Source organism: Penicillium psychrosexuale, assembly GCF_028828465.1.
Source record: "Penicillium psychrosexuale strain IBT 29551 chromosome Unknown utg000004l, whole genome shotgun sequence".
Lineage (NCBI taxonomy): Eukaryota > Fungi > Ascomycota > Eurotiomycetes > Eurotiales > Aspergillaceae > Penicillium > Penicillium psychrosexuale.
In genome coordinates, this window is record NW_026643189.1 from 1929057 (window position 1) to 1945202 (window position 16146).

Genomic DNA, 16146 nt, shown 5'->3' on the forward strand with positions numbered 1-16146 from the left:
GGCTACAAGCTCTCATCAACTATGTAGACATGTTCAACTCGATATGATGGGATCCATCATTGGCGGGAGAGCTGACCGAGTGATATGGATGGTGGCGCTTTACGGATCTCATATCCTCAGGGGACCGTCATATGTCAATTTTGCCCCCTAGGAGCCCGCGCGGAAATTCATGCCCCCAACTGATCTTAACATTCAATATAACAAGGGCGGATCAGACCAGAAACGCAGGACCCGAATCAAGCACAATGCAGTCAATTCGCCAGCACCGCGTTCTGCGCAGGAAGCTTCAACACCAAATTGTTACAAAGCATGAGAAGCCCAACAATGTCTGGACTCACGAGGGCCGCTACGAGTACCGCGGAGGAGAGATCCACACAAAACCTCGCGAGCCGAATGATGACCCGGCTGCCGCACGAAGGAGGGAGCATGGCCATCGCACTTTTATATCTGGGCCATCCCTCAATCCTCGCCATTCAGTCCGATCACATATAGAGCGGGAAGGGGATATCGAGGGCTCGGAGTACGACCCGGTACTCTCAACCGATCCCCATACCATCAATACACAAGAGACGCTGGGAAACACGCCTGATATTATGGTGACTGGCGTTGAAAGACCCCGGCCGTGTGACAGTACGGGTAGTGAAACTGATATCGAGTCATTGGAAAAGAACGAACTCATTATCGTCACATTTGAAGGCGAGTGTGACATGATGGATCCTCACAACTGGTCATTCAAATGTCGACTGTTTACGACTATTCTCACTTCACTTACTGGATGTGTGGTCTTCTGGTCATCCACGATCGATTCCACTGCTCTCATGACAACCAAGCAATTTTATCATACCACCTTTGAGGTCGAGACTTTGCCTACTGGTACGTGGTTAACACTTTGAATCGTTTCAACGAGACTAACCGAGATCATCCAGCTATGTTTCTGATTGGTTGTGGAGTAGGCGCATTGATAACAGCACCTATATCAGAACTCTTCGGACGCAACCCCGTGTACATTCCTACCATCATCGGGTTTATTTTGTTCAACATGGGCGCAGGGCTTTCCGAAACAGTGGTGCAGCGAGTCGTCTGCCGCGGTCTAGCTGGACTCTTCGGGTCTGCCCCGGCGATTGTATCAGCAGCATCCCTGGTGGATGTCTGGTCACGCATTGAACGAGTCTACACCTTCCCGATATTTGCGGTATTCATCTTCACGGGTCCATTGGTGGCACCAACACCAGGAGCATTCGCTGTCAGTTCTGACGCGGTAAGCTGGCGCTGGGTAGACTGGATGACCATAATCTTCGCAGGAGTCCTCCTGATACCGGTTGTGCTCTTCTTGCCCGAGACGTACAGCCCGATCCTGCTGTACTGGAAAGCAAAAGAGCTCCGCCGCCTAACAGGCGACGACCGCTACCGGTCTCCTATAGAGTTCAGAAAATCCACGTTCGCCCAACGTATGTCTACCTCGTTATACCGGCCACTTGAGCTTCTTGCAACAGAACCAATTATCATGATCCACTCGATCTACGTCGCCCTCCTCTTCATGATACTGTACACCTTCATCGCGGGCTTTGTCTCCATCTATGAGATGACAAGGCGGCTTCAGCCCGGCCGCTACCGACGTCGCATTCCTGGCCATTGAGGTCGGGGTCCTTCTTTCTATACTGGCAGTACCCATTTCAATGTGGCTGGTCCGTAGAGACATCTACCACAGCCGTGCGAATGGCGAACAGCGCCCGGATCCGGAGATCAGTCTGTACATGGGTATGTTCGGTGCGCCTGCTGTCCCAATATCGCTATTCTGGATGGGCTGGACGGCCAAACATGGAGTCTCGTACTGGAGCCCGCTCGTCGCTTCGGGGTTCTTTGGATTCGGGTCGTTGTGTATCTTCGTCTCGGCGTACCAGTACGTCGCTGATTCGTACGAGTCATATTCTGCAAGTGCGCTTGCCTCCCTTCAGATGCTGCGGCTCGTTGCTGCTGGCGCTATGGCTATAGTTGCGGAGATTATGTATAAGGAGCTTGGCATTGAATGGACGTTGACTCTCTGGGGTGGGGTTTCGTTGTTTTTTTTGCCTGTGCCTTACTTGCTCTACTGGAAGGGGTATAAAATCCGTGCACAGAGTCGCTATGCACGCAGAAGTGAACGGAGTTGAGGAATGTGTACATGGAAGCCCTGGAGATAGGGCGGATTTAAGTTGCTATAAATCAGGATGATTCATTACTACTGTCATTACTAATAGTAACCAATGACTAACTAGTTACATGGTTATCCCTACAAAATGACTCTGATTTGCCAGTCGCCTAGGCAGTACAATCCCCAGTTATCCATCGTGGCCCTATAATATCGCTAATTACTAGTCATAAAGAGTAGTATACGGTACCACTCACACAATGCATATTCAGAATATGCTTTCTGATAGCGGAAGCAGAAGGCCTATAGGCCTTCCTACCGTTAAGTATATTCTCTCCTCTAGTCATAGCAATTAGTACCAGCGGTTATATTGAGAAAGTGGTCGAAAGCGCACGGTGTATAAGGGCAAACACGATGGTGAATGTCCTAGCTAGTGCGATCTCTCTGGCAGTAATCGCGTCGGTTCTGTGACGAACCGTGTTGGGCCTCCCGTATAGTAGAGTTCGACTCTAGCATCTCGGGGTTTTCGTTCGCAGTCCGTGATGGTCACACTTTTTCCCGCCAGCTGTCGTGTCACTTCGATTGAATATAACTCCACCATCCACAGCTTCTTTCGGGTTTCCACGTGCTTCGCTCTTGACCTGTCGGAAGTAGGTAGGGAGCAGAGCGCCGAGTTGATACCGTTACCAGGGTGAGGAAGAAGTCCCCGGGCGGGGTGAAGCCGGTTGGCTTTGAGAACGATCCGCTTCCCATCCGTAAATCTCCTGGGGACCCCATCGCTGGGTGTTCCCCTTTCGAAGCCTGCTTCGCCCGTTTCGTTGGTTGGACTTTTGCTCCGGGGTGGGAGAGGCGATGCTGGGCATAGGTGACATCGTACTTGGAAGCAAGCCAGATAGTTGTCGGTGCAATGGCGGTAGGAACTCCGTGTTCGCCACACAAAATGTTCTCTGTTCTGGAGGAAGCACGGGGTGACACCGTGACATTGGTGGTATAACATGTAGCTTTGGATCCATCGACCGAATGCTGATAATCGACGAGTTGCTTCTGGTGTGCCTGTACTATATATATAGCGGTGGTAGACAGAGTGGGAATGATAAGACTTGGCTGGGTGGTAGACGATGCGGTAGGGGTTTGTTGTGACGTGCTCAAGGCATCGTCGTGCTAGGAGACTCTGGGCTGCTCTCACGGGGATTTGAGTTGGACATGGTAGCTGTAGACTAGAGCGGTCAGACATATGCTACTTCGGTCTTAGAGGTTGGTTAAATACGCACTAGGTAAAAACAGACTCAAGTTAGATAAGGAACAAACCACTCGCCAGAGAATGAACTCCTCGTCACAAGTCTTGACCCTGGTTTTGTCGGATATATCACAGAGCCCACCCACTAAGCAACCAATCAACTCTGACATTCCAACTATCATCGAGATTCCCGAGGGGCAAATCGCATTGCTTTTGCTGTTGTCCTATGATCATGTTCGGCAGTGGTCTTGGGTGCTATACAACCTACCATCTGGTGCATCCGCTATATAGCGCATCCCAAACCGGGTCTTGTCCTTGTGAATATAGGTATATGGTGGGGCACGAGATCTATATATGTATATATAGCCCGGGTCGCACAGTTGGCAAAGACTCAAACCTCTCCTAGCGTTGGCGAGAGTTGAAAGTGCACCAGGAGAAGGGAACATGGAAGACTAGTGTTTTTAGCATGAGAATTGACAATAAGAAAGTAGGCGATGGATCAAATTTTTGGTGAAGGAAGAATCTCAGACAGGGAAGAGCTCTGTAATATAACTTTGATAGGAGGATGATGTCTTGGACAAGGGCCTTTGTTTAGATTGCTCGCGTCAGCATATCTATGTAAATGCCCTAGTTGTTTCCTTTCTCTGCACCAACCCCTAATCTCATGAATATAAATGAACGGATAAAGAAAATTGGGGTTTGATTCTATTATATGAACGAAAGAGATATGCAGCAAATTCATCTCACTTATGGGTGCACTAACGCTGGTTGACGGTAATTGGGCGCCGAAAATGGCTGTCGGCGGCTGATTCAAGGCCAAAGTCTGAGATTTATGCCTGTTGTACAAGATAAACCGAGGGAAAAAACCAAAGCGACTTTCATTTAAGGTGCGGGAGGTAAAAGGACGGACGAATAGAATAACGTGTTAATAATAGCTTAGTCCACTTTTCGCCCCACCCGGTCTATACAATTGTATAAAATGCAAAAGGCAGGTGGGTGAAGGAGTGAATTTGCATGCGTTGGGAGATGACGGTGTTTGTTCTTTGGAAAATTTATAATACATTAGTAAAGTATTATTAAGATAATATTAAGACGTTATTAAGACGTTATGAAAGTTTTAAGAATGCATTGTATTATAGCTACTCACATCGATCCACCCTTTGAGCACCTATGAATTGTTATACCCGGCATCTTCATCCATCGTGATCGACATTTCAATTGACATTGCGATCGGTCTTTTGGCTGGAAGTGCGATTGGAAGTGCGATTGGAATTCGTGACCGAGGGGAAGGTTGAGGCCGGGGCCCGATCAGGGACCGAAGCAAAAAGAGAATTGTACCAAGCTAGATATTTCGTCGATTAGATACGTATTTGCGAAGTCACACTATTCAGCTTACCTCGAACTTTCTCTTGTTCAATATAACTGATCCGACCGATAATACCATCGGCCACTTGCAAATCTTCACTGTGGCAGGTAACATGCTTCTTCAAGTTTCCAGTCAGGGAAGGATGCTAAGAACAGTAAGCCAAGCATCCCTCCGTAGGTGATAATCTATAAGCAAGCATGTATTATGCGTTTAGGGTCTGGTTATCTCACATTGCTGACACTGCACCCTGGATAACGACAATATTGCTCGCCAACGTGGATAATCACACGGTCATCCTCATCCTATGTTGTATATCATATTGGTCAGCCCCTTGTATAATTCCTCTAGATAATCACTCATCAAGTATCACTTGAATGCAGTCACCTACCCTTTCATATTTCGGCATCACAAGTTCCCAGAAGCAACTTCACGAACGTAACGGAGATAAGCAGGATGCTTAGCTAGAAAGGTAGGACAGGCATTAACCATGGTGTAATATGGCTGAGGTAAGGAGCCGAAGAAAGCAAGGGAAATTCCTTCGAAGGTTGCGAGAATTTGATGGGGTAAACTAAAATGCCGCTTGCCTAAAAACCTGTGGATCTACAATGGTCTATAAGACAGGGTCACGTGCATGTATCAAACCAGTCGCGCTTCGACTCCAACCACGCGTTCAACCTCAACATTCGATGTCTGATTTTGGGAAGACACCAGCCTTCGCCATAATCTAATCCATGGACACTGCTAGAAACCTACACTGCAATTTATCACTGAATCCATGCTAGTTCTGGCCATGGTTCCGTTCCGTGATGTCCATCATCCTTGAAGACAACCACCCCCCTGCGGTGCTCCGTTTCGGTCCCACATGGTACCATGAGATTCCTTTTTTACCCTATGGATTGGAGACAACCATTGATCGAGGATCTGGATCACTCAAACATGCAGCAATGAAAGCTCTGCTACGGGACCAGTCGGCGCTAAAGCCTGAGCTGTTTGAATACGTTCACTGGTATTTGGCAAAATACCTGTGGGATGCTCTCAAAAAGTAGTAAGTCATCATTGGGGAGTTTTTTAAACTACTTCCACAGATTCTCGAGTCTGCTTGTTCAGAACTGACCATCTACACAGCAACAAGCAGACAATGCACATGTGGAAAATAATGGCCAGCAATTATCCTGTACAATTCTATGAGATTAGTCCTTACTACTGCCTCAATGCTGGCTGTCCCAAAAAGCCACTGAGAGACTACATGGGTATTCTCAATAGCGATGACCTTCGCTGGCGTGCAATCCTGACAATTGCAACCATGTACTGTACCGCCTCAGACCTCACCACTATACCAAACATCAAGAATTTGGTTGCCTTGGACGTTTACCGTGAGAAATATGTGTCGAATTCCCCCCGCTGGATCCAGTGGGCGTTAGCAACGACTTGCAAGATGGATTTGTGCGTGGTTGGATTGAGCCCGAAGCACTACAGCACCTCCGTATTCTCAGGTTCTACCATCAACGCGAAATAACCGTTGCGGCAGTGGAAGCTCTACGTGAGCTACCGGAGCTCCAGCTTATTGTGGCGTACGAGTGTAAGAATATCACAGAGACGATTCAAAAATACGATAGGCCCGCGAATAACATCATTCCCATAAAGGGATGGTCGGCCTGCAGACTCGATTGGTATTGGGAAACTCACGGAACATCAAAAACAATCGACGATAATCTCTTGGCCTTGTTTCATGTGTACCAGGCTAGTCTCCAAACACCCGGAGACGAGCATTCGAAAAGACCATCATCCTTACCAACGAATCTCCCGATTTTGGAATTCAAACTACCAACTGTGGACCACAGCAGAAGAGACAAGATTGTTGTCCGCTCTCGCTATAATGCCAAGTCAATCGTATTGTTCACTCGAGATCCTGTGAAGCAAAAGCTTGATATCGAGAAGCGACGTGCAAGAGATAAGAAGAGGACTGAACCACCCGAAAGGGGAGATCGTCCTGCCAAGCGAGCAGTCATGAAAGAGCGGGGACCGATGGACATTTCCAAGACTTTAAATCAGTTCTTTTGATGGATTGTCTACGTAAATAGGCAGAGAACATGGGTTGAATCGCGCAATGGAATAACACCTCTGCGTCATTTTGAAGCGATACTCCAACATTATTTCGAATTTTGTCATTTGGTTAGCGGGCATAAAGCATACTACAATGACCACAGACATGTTAAAAGCTAGTTGTGGCTGGTTCGTGGGACCTGCTCATTTCAACCTGTATTTCATGATGTCCTATTTAGGTTATGATTTAGTCTGTTTCCAAGGTTCGAAGTGTTGTACCTTGGAAGGCCACCCCACATCACATGAGGCGTATGTGAGTTAGTGCTCCACAGACAATCGACTACCCTGATCGAATTCATTGCTGCAGCGTGTGGCTTTGCTTTGCTTTGCACTTGCTGGATTTTACGGTCTGCTCTAGAGGTGGCTGTATACAACATCTTCCAAGGTTCTCATGCGTTGATTATGCCATATGTTATAATAGATCTTTTTATTCTGAATGGCCCGTTTAGTCACCAGTCTATTCTGCATCCGAGTCAAGATCTGGCTCAATAACAGGGAATGTCAAAAGCGCAGCGATGCCACCCAGCCCCTCGAGACGCTTTCCACTTTCATGATCTGAGCTGAGAATTCGCACATCACCGCCCTCTACATCGCGGACGCGGTCCACAAGCGCCACCCAACGTTTACGCTCAGCGATATCCTGTGATCGGAACAAGCGATTCGAAACAATGAGCACGCCGCCACCTCGGCCGACAGCACCTTGTTCAACCGCGTAGTCAACCTCGCGGGGGCCATAGGTTGCTTTGTTGGTCTCCTTGCGCAGTTGTTCTAGGAAGTCGTCCATCAATTTTGTTTCACGGGCATACTTAGTATCAGCCAGGAGACTCTTAACGGCGGGTGACTGGAGAACCTCCGATAAGGAATTCGTGTACCCCGATGTGGAGTGCACAACCACAAGACTGGGAAGAAGTCGCTTGAGCCCAGGAGTCGTTGTTGATGCCTCGGATTGGATGTATTTTTGGAAGCCAGCGGCGACAAACCCGGGGGATGCGAGGAGCACGGGCCGTACAGCTTCGTTGTTGGCGCCTGAAGTAAGACTGGTATTGAACTCCATTTGTCGAAGGAGGGTCTCGAGTGTAACTTTGAAGAATTTGGTCATTCCCTGGCAGTATGCGTCGTTAATTTCGAGCCCAGACAATGACATAACAGCAGAAACTCACTTTATCATGATCCCCTCCTCCCTGCCGTTTCCGCGGCACAGACATCTCGATCTTTTGCTTCAATATTGTCTGGAATTGGCCAATAAAGCAGATATGAGCCAGTCCTTCCTGCATCACTACCGCGACAGCCTCTGCACGACGTTTCCCGCCCTCATCCACAGCGTCCTTGAGTGACTCAATTGCAATACTGTCCCACCCGACACCTTCTCCATCTGCGCCAACCTCTTTCTCTAACGTGAAGTTGCGATTCAACTCTAGATCGAGGGTATGGAATTGTCCGATTTTCGTGTGCGGTGTTTCGTTGATAATTTGTCCTGATACATGGAGCTGAGAGCTCTGCGGGTCGAAGTCGAGATTCTTCACGCGAATTACAAGGTTTAGATGAACGCGCGCCGAGCTCGTGGACCCGGTATCCTGAACGGTGGTAACTCGCCGAATTGCGCTGGCTCGCAGAATATCGCCTGGTCGGATCAGGTTGTAGGCGTGCCACTAGATATAGCGAATTGTATATCAGATGACTGCGGGGTGCTGAGACTGAAAATGAGGGGTTCAATACCATGTCTTCTGGCTCGTCTGGGCACAATGTCACCGTTCCAGAGCCATTGTGCTCAATTTTGTTCTTGATGCAACGCATTTTTGCGGTGATACTGCACGGTTATAGGTTGAGGGCTTGGGATGGTAAATGGCGTGTTGTTATTGCGATGTCGTCATATGTTGCCTCAAAATGCGCAGATTGGAGGGATAACAGGGTTGTATGAAAATGGGTCAAATCGTCGAGAGCTTTAGAATGCTCCTGTAAACATGGATATATCGAACAAATCAACCTAATATGAGGGCATTGCCGATGTTGAACTTGCCAAACTCACCCCACTATAGAATAATGCCGTTCATTACCGCCCAGTCATCCTGCAAGAATCTCATTTATTCTGCTGACGCACTCATTCTGGGCGATCATTTTTGATTTTCAATAGGCCGTCAGAGAATAAGGAATTGCGGAATATTCTAATCCTCCAGAGCATATATTAAATCACCCCGCGCTGCCAGAGTCACGAGTCATGCCTTATCGATAAAGCCTAACCCTAATCAGATCAGATTGGGGCATGGAAAGTTGACGTCAAAGCTTGCAGATGTTATTATTGGCAGTTCCATGTGGAATAATAACCTCAATAAGCCGTCAATTACTCATCTGAGCCCCACGTAGCATTCGTCAGCCATTGATATAGCCGCATCTAGTCCCCTTCATCGTCCATCCCCACTTCGATGGCGTCAAAGCTCCAAGAAACGGGCGGGAATGACTGAGCCGAGGTGGTCCGTGGATATCGAAACCTTTATCTATCAAGCTAATCCCCTCATTTGCCTTCTTTTACCTTTCAACTATCAATTCGCACATCATGGCTCCCATTTCGCTGCAGTCTACCTATAAGTTGGTCTCGGGCTACGAGATCCCCGTCGTTGGGTTCGGAGTGAGTATATTGGCCCCTTAGAGTTCTGATATGTATTACTGACACTTATCTACAAATTAGGTTTACCAAACGTATGATTATCGCTGTATAAAACCTCCGCGACAGATTATATTGACTTATTCTTGACTAGTCCCTCCGATGTCACTGAGAAGGTGACCCGCAAGGCCATTGAAATCGGATACCGCCATGTAAGCAACTGCAGGACCCATTGCGGCAATCGCTTCCAGATTTGACCATCCTATTACAGGTCGACTGCGCCAAAGTCTACGGAAACGAACTAGAAAGTGCAGCCGCTATCCGCGGGTCTGGAGTTGATCGCTCTAAGATCTTCTATACTAGCAAGGTGCCCTCGAAATGCATGGGATACGAGAAGGCAAAGAAGGCCATCGAGGAAAGCATCGCCGCGGCAAACCTTGGTTACATTGACCTGTATGGATCTCCTTGTTCTCCTGAAATAAAACAGATTAGCGAACTAACACTGTGATATTAGTATGCTGATTCACGCGCCCTATGGTGGCAAGGAAGACCGCCTTGGCACATGGCGCGCACTTGTGGAGGCCCAAAAGGCAGGCCACGTCCGTTCGTTGGGTGTGTCCAACTTTGCTATCCAGCACCTCGAGGAGTTGGAAGAGTACATCAAGAGCGGAGCGGGCGGACAAATCACCGTCGGCCAGTACGAGATCCACCCCTGGTGCCCACGCGAGGATATTGCGGAGTGGCTGCAGAAGCGCAACATCGTTGTCGAGGCGTACTCTCCCCTCGTGCAAGCGACTCGCATGAAGGAGCCAGTTCTGCAGAACCTGGCTAAGAAGCACGGTAAGAGCGAGGCTCAGATTTTGGTCCGCTGGAGTCTGCAGAAGGGATACGTGCCCTTGCCTAAGTCAGTGACCGAGTCTCGCATTCTGGAGAACTCGCAGGTCTTCGACTTCACGCTATCGGATGAGGACATGGCCAGTCTGAAGCTCAACTCGTACGCGCCTGTGTGCTGGGATCCCGTCCGTGACTGCAAAATCTAGATGACGTCACTAAATAATCAAAAGCCTAGCGTATGGATTGGATTAGGAAATCAAATTCTAAGCATCTCAAAACACTGAATATAGATCAATACATAGTTATAGATCATGGAAAAGGTGCAGCCCAATTAGGTAATTTGTTGACTTACGCGACCGGCACAACGTATCACCGCCGCGAACCAAAAACAGCATCGACACTCCCAACGCGCTCGGGTAAAATTCACCACAGCTCTCTATCCCCATGATAGTACACGCAGTAGGCAGTCGCTGCCACGGTTGCCCCCACTATGCCGGATAAACCGCGTCGCGTCATATTGGAGACATCCAAAGAAGTTAAACGCCGGTGGCAGCGCAGCAACCAACGATTCCAGTTCACCGCATCCCAGATCGCACAGCTAGATCGCCGGGAGGAGCGAGAAAAGAAAGCGAAGAAGCTACGCGAGAAGGAAAAGAAACGCATTGCCAACAAGAAACGGAAAGCCGAGCAGGAGGCGCAGGCCCGTGAGGAGCGGAAGCGTCGCGGCATCCCGGATCCCAATGCCCGCGTCTCCTCGAGTCAGCCTATGCTATCAATGTTCCTAGGGGCTGGGAAGCGACAATCACCTGCTGCACCGGAGCCTGCGCCTACAGTTACGGAGCTCGAAGCACATTATGACAATTCGGGGAGCGCCGGTGGAGATACGGAAGCTGAATCGGATGACTTGGATGAAGTATTGGAAAATGAACTATCTGAGCTTCAAGATGCAGGTGTCCCGAAAGAGCCTGAAGGCCAGGATATCGGCACCGTGACCCGGGCTTCATCCTTGGAAGAAGATGAGTTCTCGGACTGCTCGGCGTTCGACGACGAAGAGATTTTGAAAAAAGCCGAGACGGCTGCTATTACACGAGCAACTGACGAAGAAACGAAGAGCCCCCCTATACCCAAGGAATCATCCTACATACGACCTTCCCCGGCTGTACTCACGCTAGAATCATCTTTCGACTCTTTCCAGTACGACCCCGCCGATTTCCTTGAAGCCGAGGCGGCTATTATCATACAAACGAAAAGTCCTGGAACGAGAGACCATTCCCCACCCAAGGACACCTCCTCTTTACAACCTCCTTTGTCTGATCGACCGTGCAGTAGACCCACCTTGGCGTCTTCTATTGGAGATTCCTTTCGAGACGAGACTGCGGATTGGATGGAAGAATTATTTGCACGCGGAAGCGGCGACCCTTTTGACGAACTCAATAAAGAAGCCTCTGCATGATTTTACTTGCACTTGGTAATTCGCTGCATTTTGTCTCTGATCTTGCAGCTTTGGAGTACCTACACCGTACGGCGTACATTTCCCTTGGAGTCTTGGCATTATGGAGATCGGGTCCGGTCCGACAGTCGGGTGATATCCGCGCAGTTCGGATACATCACAAGGCCCTTCGGTTCGGGAGACTCGAATATTTTGGATTAGAAGAGATGAATTCTTCCGTCGGAATGACCAAAAACAGTCTAGAGGATTCAGAACATTGTGTATGTTGTACATTTGTCTTATTATTGTAGCCAGAATCTTACCGGGAATGACGTTACATACCTATCATTTTATAGATCCCCAGGGCTGCCCGCTTCTTTATTCCTTCATTACTTTATTTCTTCATACTCTCTGATCTTGGATTGATCCCATTCCCATCGGACTCCTAATCCACAATGCCGTTCGTCCAAGCAAACAGCCATCGTCTCTACTATGCCGACTCCCACCCCTCCGGCCCTCCCAAAAACGGCCTCACATTCATCTTCATCCACGGCCTGGGTTCCTCACAAAACTACTACTACCCAGTAATCCCGCACCTTACGAAGCTCCACCGCTGCATCACACTCGACACATACGGCGCCGCCCGCTCCCCGTACACCAATGACACAATCACGATTCCCAGTATCGCAGAAGATGTCATCGGCGCGCTGGACTCGCTGCATATCGCCAAAGCCGTCGTAGTCGGCCATTCAATGGGCGGGCTCGTAGTACTAGAGCTTGGTGCACGGATTCCCGATCGCGTACTGGGCGTTGTCGCCATTGGGCCGACGCACCCGTCTGATATGTTGGTGGGGGTCATGAATAGAAGATCGGATACTGTGCTTGAGTGTGAGTTTTTCCCATTCGAAGCTTGCTATGTTGTTTTATTTCATCATGTACTAAATCTTCTGCAGCTGGAATGGAGCCAATGGCAGATACCATCCCATCTGGAGCTGTCGGCTCACGCAGCACCCCGCTTCAGAAGGCGTTCATCCGGGAGTTGGTCCTGGGCCAGGATCCTAAGGGCTATGCCGCGATGTGCCGCGCTATTGCTGCCGCGAAGCCGCCTAACTATGCTGCGGTCAAGGAGCCTTTCCTGCTTATTGCGGGCGAGGAGGACAAGTCTGCTTCTATGGAGGGGTGCCGGTATATCTTTGAGCATGTCTCGAGTGAGAAAAAGTCCCTCGAGGTATTGAAGGGAGTTGGGCACTGGCATTGTATTGAGGCCGCTGACGAGGTGGGTGAGTTAATCGCCAAGTTTGCGGATTCTGTGAATGCTTGAATGCTTGAAATAGTCTCTATTTAGAACGGAATGATGAATATGCCAGTAATCATGTTTGGCTTTTTGGTTATCTTCAATGCTATCCCGCTATCGTAAAGTACATCAGAAATCACAAAAATGCTAGTTTAATGCTGCTCGCTCATGCGCCATTGGTACTGGTGTCGAACTTCACCAACTTGACATCATATTCAAGCTCCGTGGCAGCTTGAGGATCGCCCTTACGCGGCACAAAGTCCACGACAAGCGAGTCCTTGACAGCAAACACTGAGTCGTTATCAAGGTACTTATCCTTGCTGTCGAAGATCTGCGTTGTCAAAGGACGGTAGTTATCATAGGTAGCCTGGACAAGATATCAGCTTCTGTCTCAACACTATACCGAATACCACGTCAAACTTACAATAATATGAATGTGAGCAGGGCGGAAAGGGTGACGATCCATCAGCTCAAGAAGCTTGCCAGCAGGACCATCGTTGGGAACGGGGTACGGCGTCGGACGCATGCAGTAGAACGAGTACCTGCCATCCGCATCCGTCTTGAACTTACCGCGCAGGTTGAACTCAACCTGCTCGGGGTCCTGCTGCTCGTACAACCCGTTGGTGGAAGCCTGCCACACCTCGACCGTCGCACCGACAAGAGGCTGCTTGGTCTGGAAGTCCACGACGCGACCGTGCATGAACGCCATCTCGGCATCAGCGGGTTTCGTCTTGACGATATTCTCGCCGTTCTCGCGGTATGGGGTATCGGCGCGGAAGAACGGACCCAGGATGGCCGTGGCTGTGGGTGCATCCTGGGCTTCCTCGGCGAGGGTGAAGGTGATTTCGTCAACGAGACTGTTGTGCAACGAATACATGTTAGCTGATGACTTTGTTTCACTCTCGAACAACACTTCGGCTTACGATTCCAGTCCCAGTACATCGCACACCAGCTGTCCCTCGTTCCGCTTGTCATCGCTCATCTGTCCTGCCCAATTGAGCATCTGCACGCCGGCCATCCACTCGTCGACGGTGAGCTCCTCCTCACGCGCAAAGTCGTGCATGTGCCTGATTAGACCGGCCATGAGCTTCCGCATGCGCGGGGTGGTCTTAGGACCCATCGCGTTGATGACATTGTCCGTGAAGTTGGGATCGAAGCGGTGCGTCGCCATTTTTGCGCGTAAATGAATGTATTTTGCGATGTGTACAAGTGCGACTTCAAATACAGAAAGCAGGAGAGGAGAATATGCGATTATCCAAACCCCTTGAGACTGTTATATACCACACTTGGTGATCCGACGGGATTCCCAGTCTGTGGATCTGACCAAATACATGACGCCTATTCGAGGACAACCCCGCAACCCCACGCCAATGGCATGATTGGGGTATGGAGGCGTCGGATGTGCATAAAAGTACGGTGTCAGTCGGTCAGGGATTCGGAAGAGGTTGCTCTTCCGATTTCCCCGCAGTCGGGTAGCTGCAGAGCTTGGCATGGAGCTTGGCAATGAATTGTTTAAGAGGTTTGGATTTTGATGGAATGAAATGTCAGAAATATGAATATCTTACAGATAGAAGCCTCTTTTTTATAGAGTTGTAGAGTGTTGTATACCTCAGAAAGCTACAAACAGCTTCCGAAATCCCATCGCAATACGATGTATATATAAGTGTCATGATATATTACACAGCTCTAGGCCGTCGGAATTACCGTTATAGTAAGATAACACGCTGGGTAGACAGGACCCTTCGGCTGGGTAAAACCTCAGCCCTATAATCGAAGTGGGGACAACTTGGGATGGAAATGATTCCACACTGTATGTGTAGATCATTAGAAAGGGGATTATTTGTATTCCCCGTGGTCGTCTGTGTCGAGCTGAACAACAAAAATCCCGGCTGTACGGAGTATATGATACTCCCTACAGTTGCACTGGCATATCTCCATATCACACTCATCGCCGGGCCTTGGGATTCCTTTTCGTGAGAGTCTCCGGAAGTTCCTGTAGAGCCCCCCCGTTCGCCCAGAGCTTACCCAACCCGACCTTACGCTCCACTACCACATCGAAGAAGTCCAGCGAGACGAACTTGTCCCCCTCGCCCTTTTCAGCCTGCCCACTCGTCACGAGAGGTATGCCCTCACTAAGAATGACGCCATTCTCACTGCGCCATAACGGTACCCCTGCTTGAAGTGCTTTGCGCACATCGATATAAATCAAAACCTGTGCATCTCGCCGCATACCGGAGATGACGCGGGAGTCATCAAGCTTCGGTTTACCCCCCGCAGCATCAGCGTGAATAGCAAGCACTGATTCTAAGGAGGGTCCAGTAGCGAAGTGAATGTGGTTCCGCCCCATACAGCGTAGTCCACCGGATTGTAGAATCAAAGGCCAAGTCGCGTGGAACGTGCCGTGGACGACAGTCTTGGGTAGTTTCGATTCGTCGGATAAAGAAAGCGGCTCGAGGAAAGAGGCAGCATTTACGGTCTTGATGCTGTGGCCTTGGGTCGCGCGAATTAAAAAATTCGACGGGTCGGTATCTTCGACGGCTAATGCTTGGTCGGTGGCTGTTTGTTGCGCTTCGCTCAGTGCGGACTCCAGGACGGATGTTGTGGCCTGGTCTTCGCCTAAGATAGTGCCGGCTTTGTGCTCTGCATCGGGGGTTGTCACTGGTGTTGTTGATGCTTGGGTTGTGGATTTGGTGGCTCGCGCGGATGGAATGTGAAGGAGGGCGAAGCGCTTTTTATCGGACGAGCTCACGGCATATAGAATCTCGGGGAATGTGACTTTTAGCGATTTGAGCTTCCTCCAATTCAACTGGAGTCAGATATAGTCAGTATATCGTAGGTTATTGAAACGACAAAGCTGCATACCACGTCTGGCACGCTCGCATAACCCTGTGCGTTCATTTTCAGCCCCTCCTTCTCAGCGGCATGTCGCAGAAGCAAGCTTAATGCTTTGGAGACCTGAACATCGCGACTTTGGCCTTGACCATGGCCACGGCCCCGCTTATCTTTGTTGTCTTTGGGATGAGCCATATTTATCAAGAGATTCGGGGAGTTGTTGAGAATAATATTCTGGTGGGGCACTCCAAATGTTATAAGATGCGGCTCTACAAGATCTCGTGTACCTGAATATCTTTGCAAATCGTATCTTTCTTCTCATTA

General features: G+C 49.3%; 10 protein-coding genes across 10 annotated transcripts; 5 read left to right on the plus strand and 5 right to left on the minus strand.

Moving 5' to 3' along the window:
- Positions 1 to 131: 131 nt before the first annotated feature.
- N7518_006550 (MFS transporter) lies at positions 132 to 2150 on the plus strand (the record flags this gene model as incomplete). Its single annotated transcript, XM_057187477.1, has 4 exons — positions 132 to 873; positions 927 to 1448; positions 1494 to 1545; positions 1601 to 2150. 4 exons carry the CDS (start codon positions 132 to 134, stop codon positions 2148 to 2150), a joined length of 1866 nt encoding a protein of 621 aa, XP_057039180.1.
- A 551-nt stretch (positions 2151 to 2701) lies between these two features.
- Positions 2702 to 3535, minus strand: N7518_006551 (uncharacterized protein; the record flags this gene model as incomplete). Its single annotated transcript, XM_057187478.1, has 2 exons — positions 2702 to 3289; positions 3437 to 3535. 2 exons carry the CDS (start codon positions 3533 to 3535, stop codon positions 2702 to 2704), a joined length of 687 nt encoding a protein of 228 aa, XP_057039181.1.
- Positions 3536 to 4579: 1044 nt separating this feature from the next.
- N7518_006552 (uncharacterized protein) lies at positions 4580 to 5220 on the minus strand (the record flags this gene model as incomplete). Its single annotated transcript, XM_057187479.1, has 4 exons — positions 4580 to 4707; positions 4762 to 4876; positions 4962 to 5033; positions 5167 to 5220. The coding sequence occupies 4 exons, from the start codon at positions 5218 to 5220 to the stop codon at positions 4580 to 4582; spliced, it is 369 nt and encodes a 122-aa protein (XP_057039182.1).
- Positions 5221 to 5537: 317 nt separating this feature from the next.
- On the plus strand, positions 5538 to 6792 carry N7518_006553 (uncharacterized protein; the record flags this gene model as incomplete). The annotated part of the gene is made up of 3 exons (XM_057187480.1): positions 5538 to 5776; positions 5857 to 6104; positions 6143 to 6792. 3 exons carry the CDS (start codon positions 5538 to 5540, stop codon positions 6790 to 6792), a joined length of 1137 nt encoding a protein of 378 aa, XP_057039183.1.
- A 499-nt stretch (positions 6793 to 7291) lies between these two features.
- N7518_006554 (putative translation factor pelota) lies at positions 7292 to 8628 on the minus strand (the record flags this gene model as incomplete). The annotated part of the gene is made up of 3 exons (XM_057187481.1): positions 7292 to 7936; positions 7995 to 8483; positions 8551 to 8628. 3 exons carry the CDS (start codon positions 8626 to 8628, stop codon positions 7292 to 7294), a joined length of 1212 nt encoding a protein of 403 aa, XP_057039184.1.
- A 757-nt stretch (positions 8629 to 9385) lies between these two features.
- N7518_006555 (aldo/keto reductase family protein) lies at positions 9386 to 10473 on the plus strand (the record flags this gene model as incomplete). The annotated part of the gene is made up of 5 exons (XM_057187482.1): positions 9386 to 9457; positions 9518 to 9528; positions 9588 to 9645; positions 9705 to 9886; positions 9948 to 10473. 5 exons carry the CDS (start codon positions 9386 to 9388, stop codon positions 10471 to 10473), a joined length of 849 nt encoding a protein of 282 aa, XP_057039185.1.
- A 284-nt stretch (positions 10474 to 10757) lies between these two features.
- N7518_006556 (uncharacterized protein) lies at positions 10758 to 11720 on the plus strand (the record flags this gene model as incomplete). Its single annotated transcript, XM_057187483.1, has 1 exon — positions 10758 to 11720. One exon carries the CDS (start codon positions 10758 to 10760, stop codon positions 11718 to 11720), a length of 963 nt encoding a protein of 320 aa, XP_057039186.1.
- Positions 11721 to 12151: 431 nt separating this feature from the next.
- Positions 12152 to 13017, plus strand: N7518_006557 (alpha/beta fold hydrolase; the record flags this gene model as incomplete). The annotated part of the gene is made up of 2 exons (XM_057187484.1): positions 12152 to 12584; positions 12650 to 13017. The coding sequence occupies 2 exons, from the start codon at positions 12152 to 12154 to the stop codon at positions 13015 to 13017; spliced, it is 801 nt and encodes a 266-aa protein (XP_057039187.1).
- A 139-nt stretch (positions 13018 to 13156) lies between these two features.
- N7518_006558 (intradiol ring-cleavage dioxygenase) lies at positions 13157 to 14161 on the minus strand (the record flags this gene model as incomplete). Its single annotated transcript, XM_057187485.1, has 3 exons — positions 13157 to 13357; positions 13415 to 13847; positions 13914 to 14161. The coding sequence occupies 3 exons, from the start codon at positions 14159 to 14161 to the stop codon at positions 13157 to 13159; spliced, it is 882 nt and encodes a 293-aa protein (XP_057039188.1).
- A 774-nt stretch (positions 14162 to 14935) lies between these two features.
- N7518_006559 (tRNA 2'-phosphotransferase) lies at positions 14936 to 16017 on the minus strand (the record flags this gene model as incomplete). The annotated part of the gene is made up of 2 exons (XM_057187486.1): positions 14936 to 15796; positions 15853 to 16017. 2 exons carry the CDS (start codon positions 16015 to 16017, stop codon positions 14936 to 14938), a joined length of 1026 nt encoding a protein of 341 aa, XP_057039189.1.
- Positions 16018 to 16146: the final 129 nt, after the last annotated feature.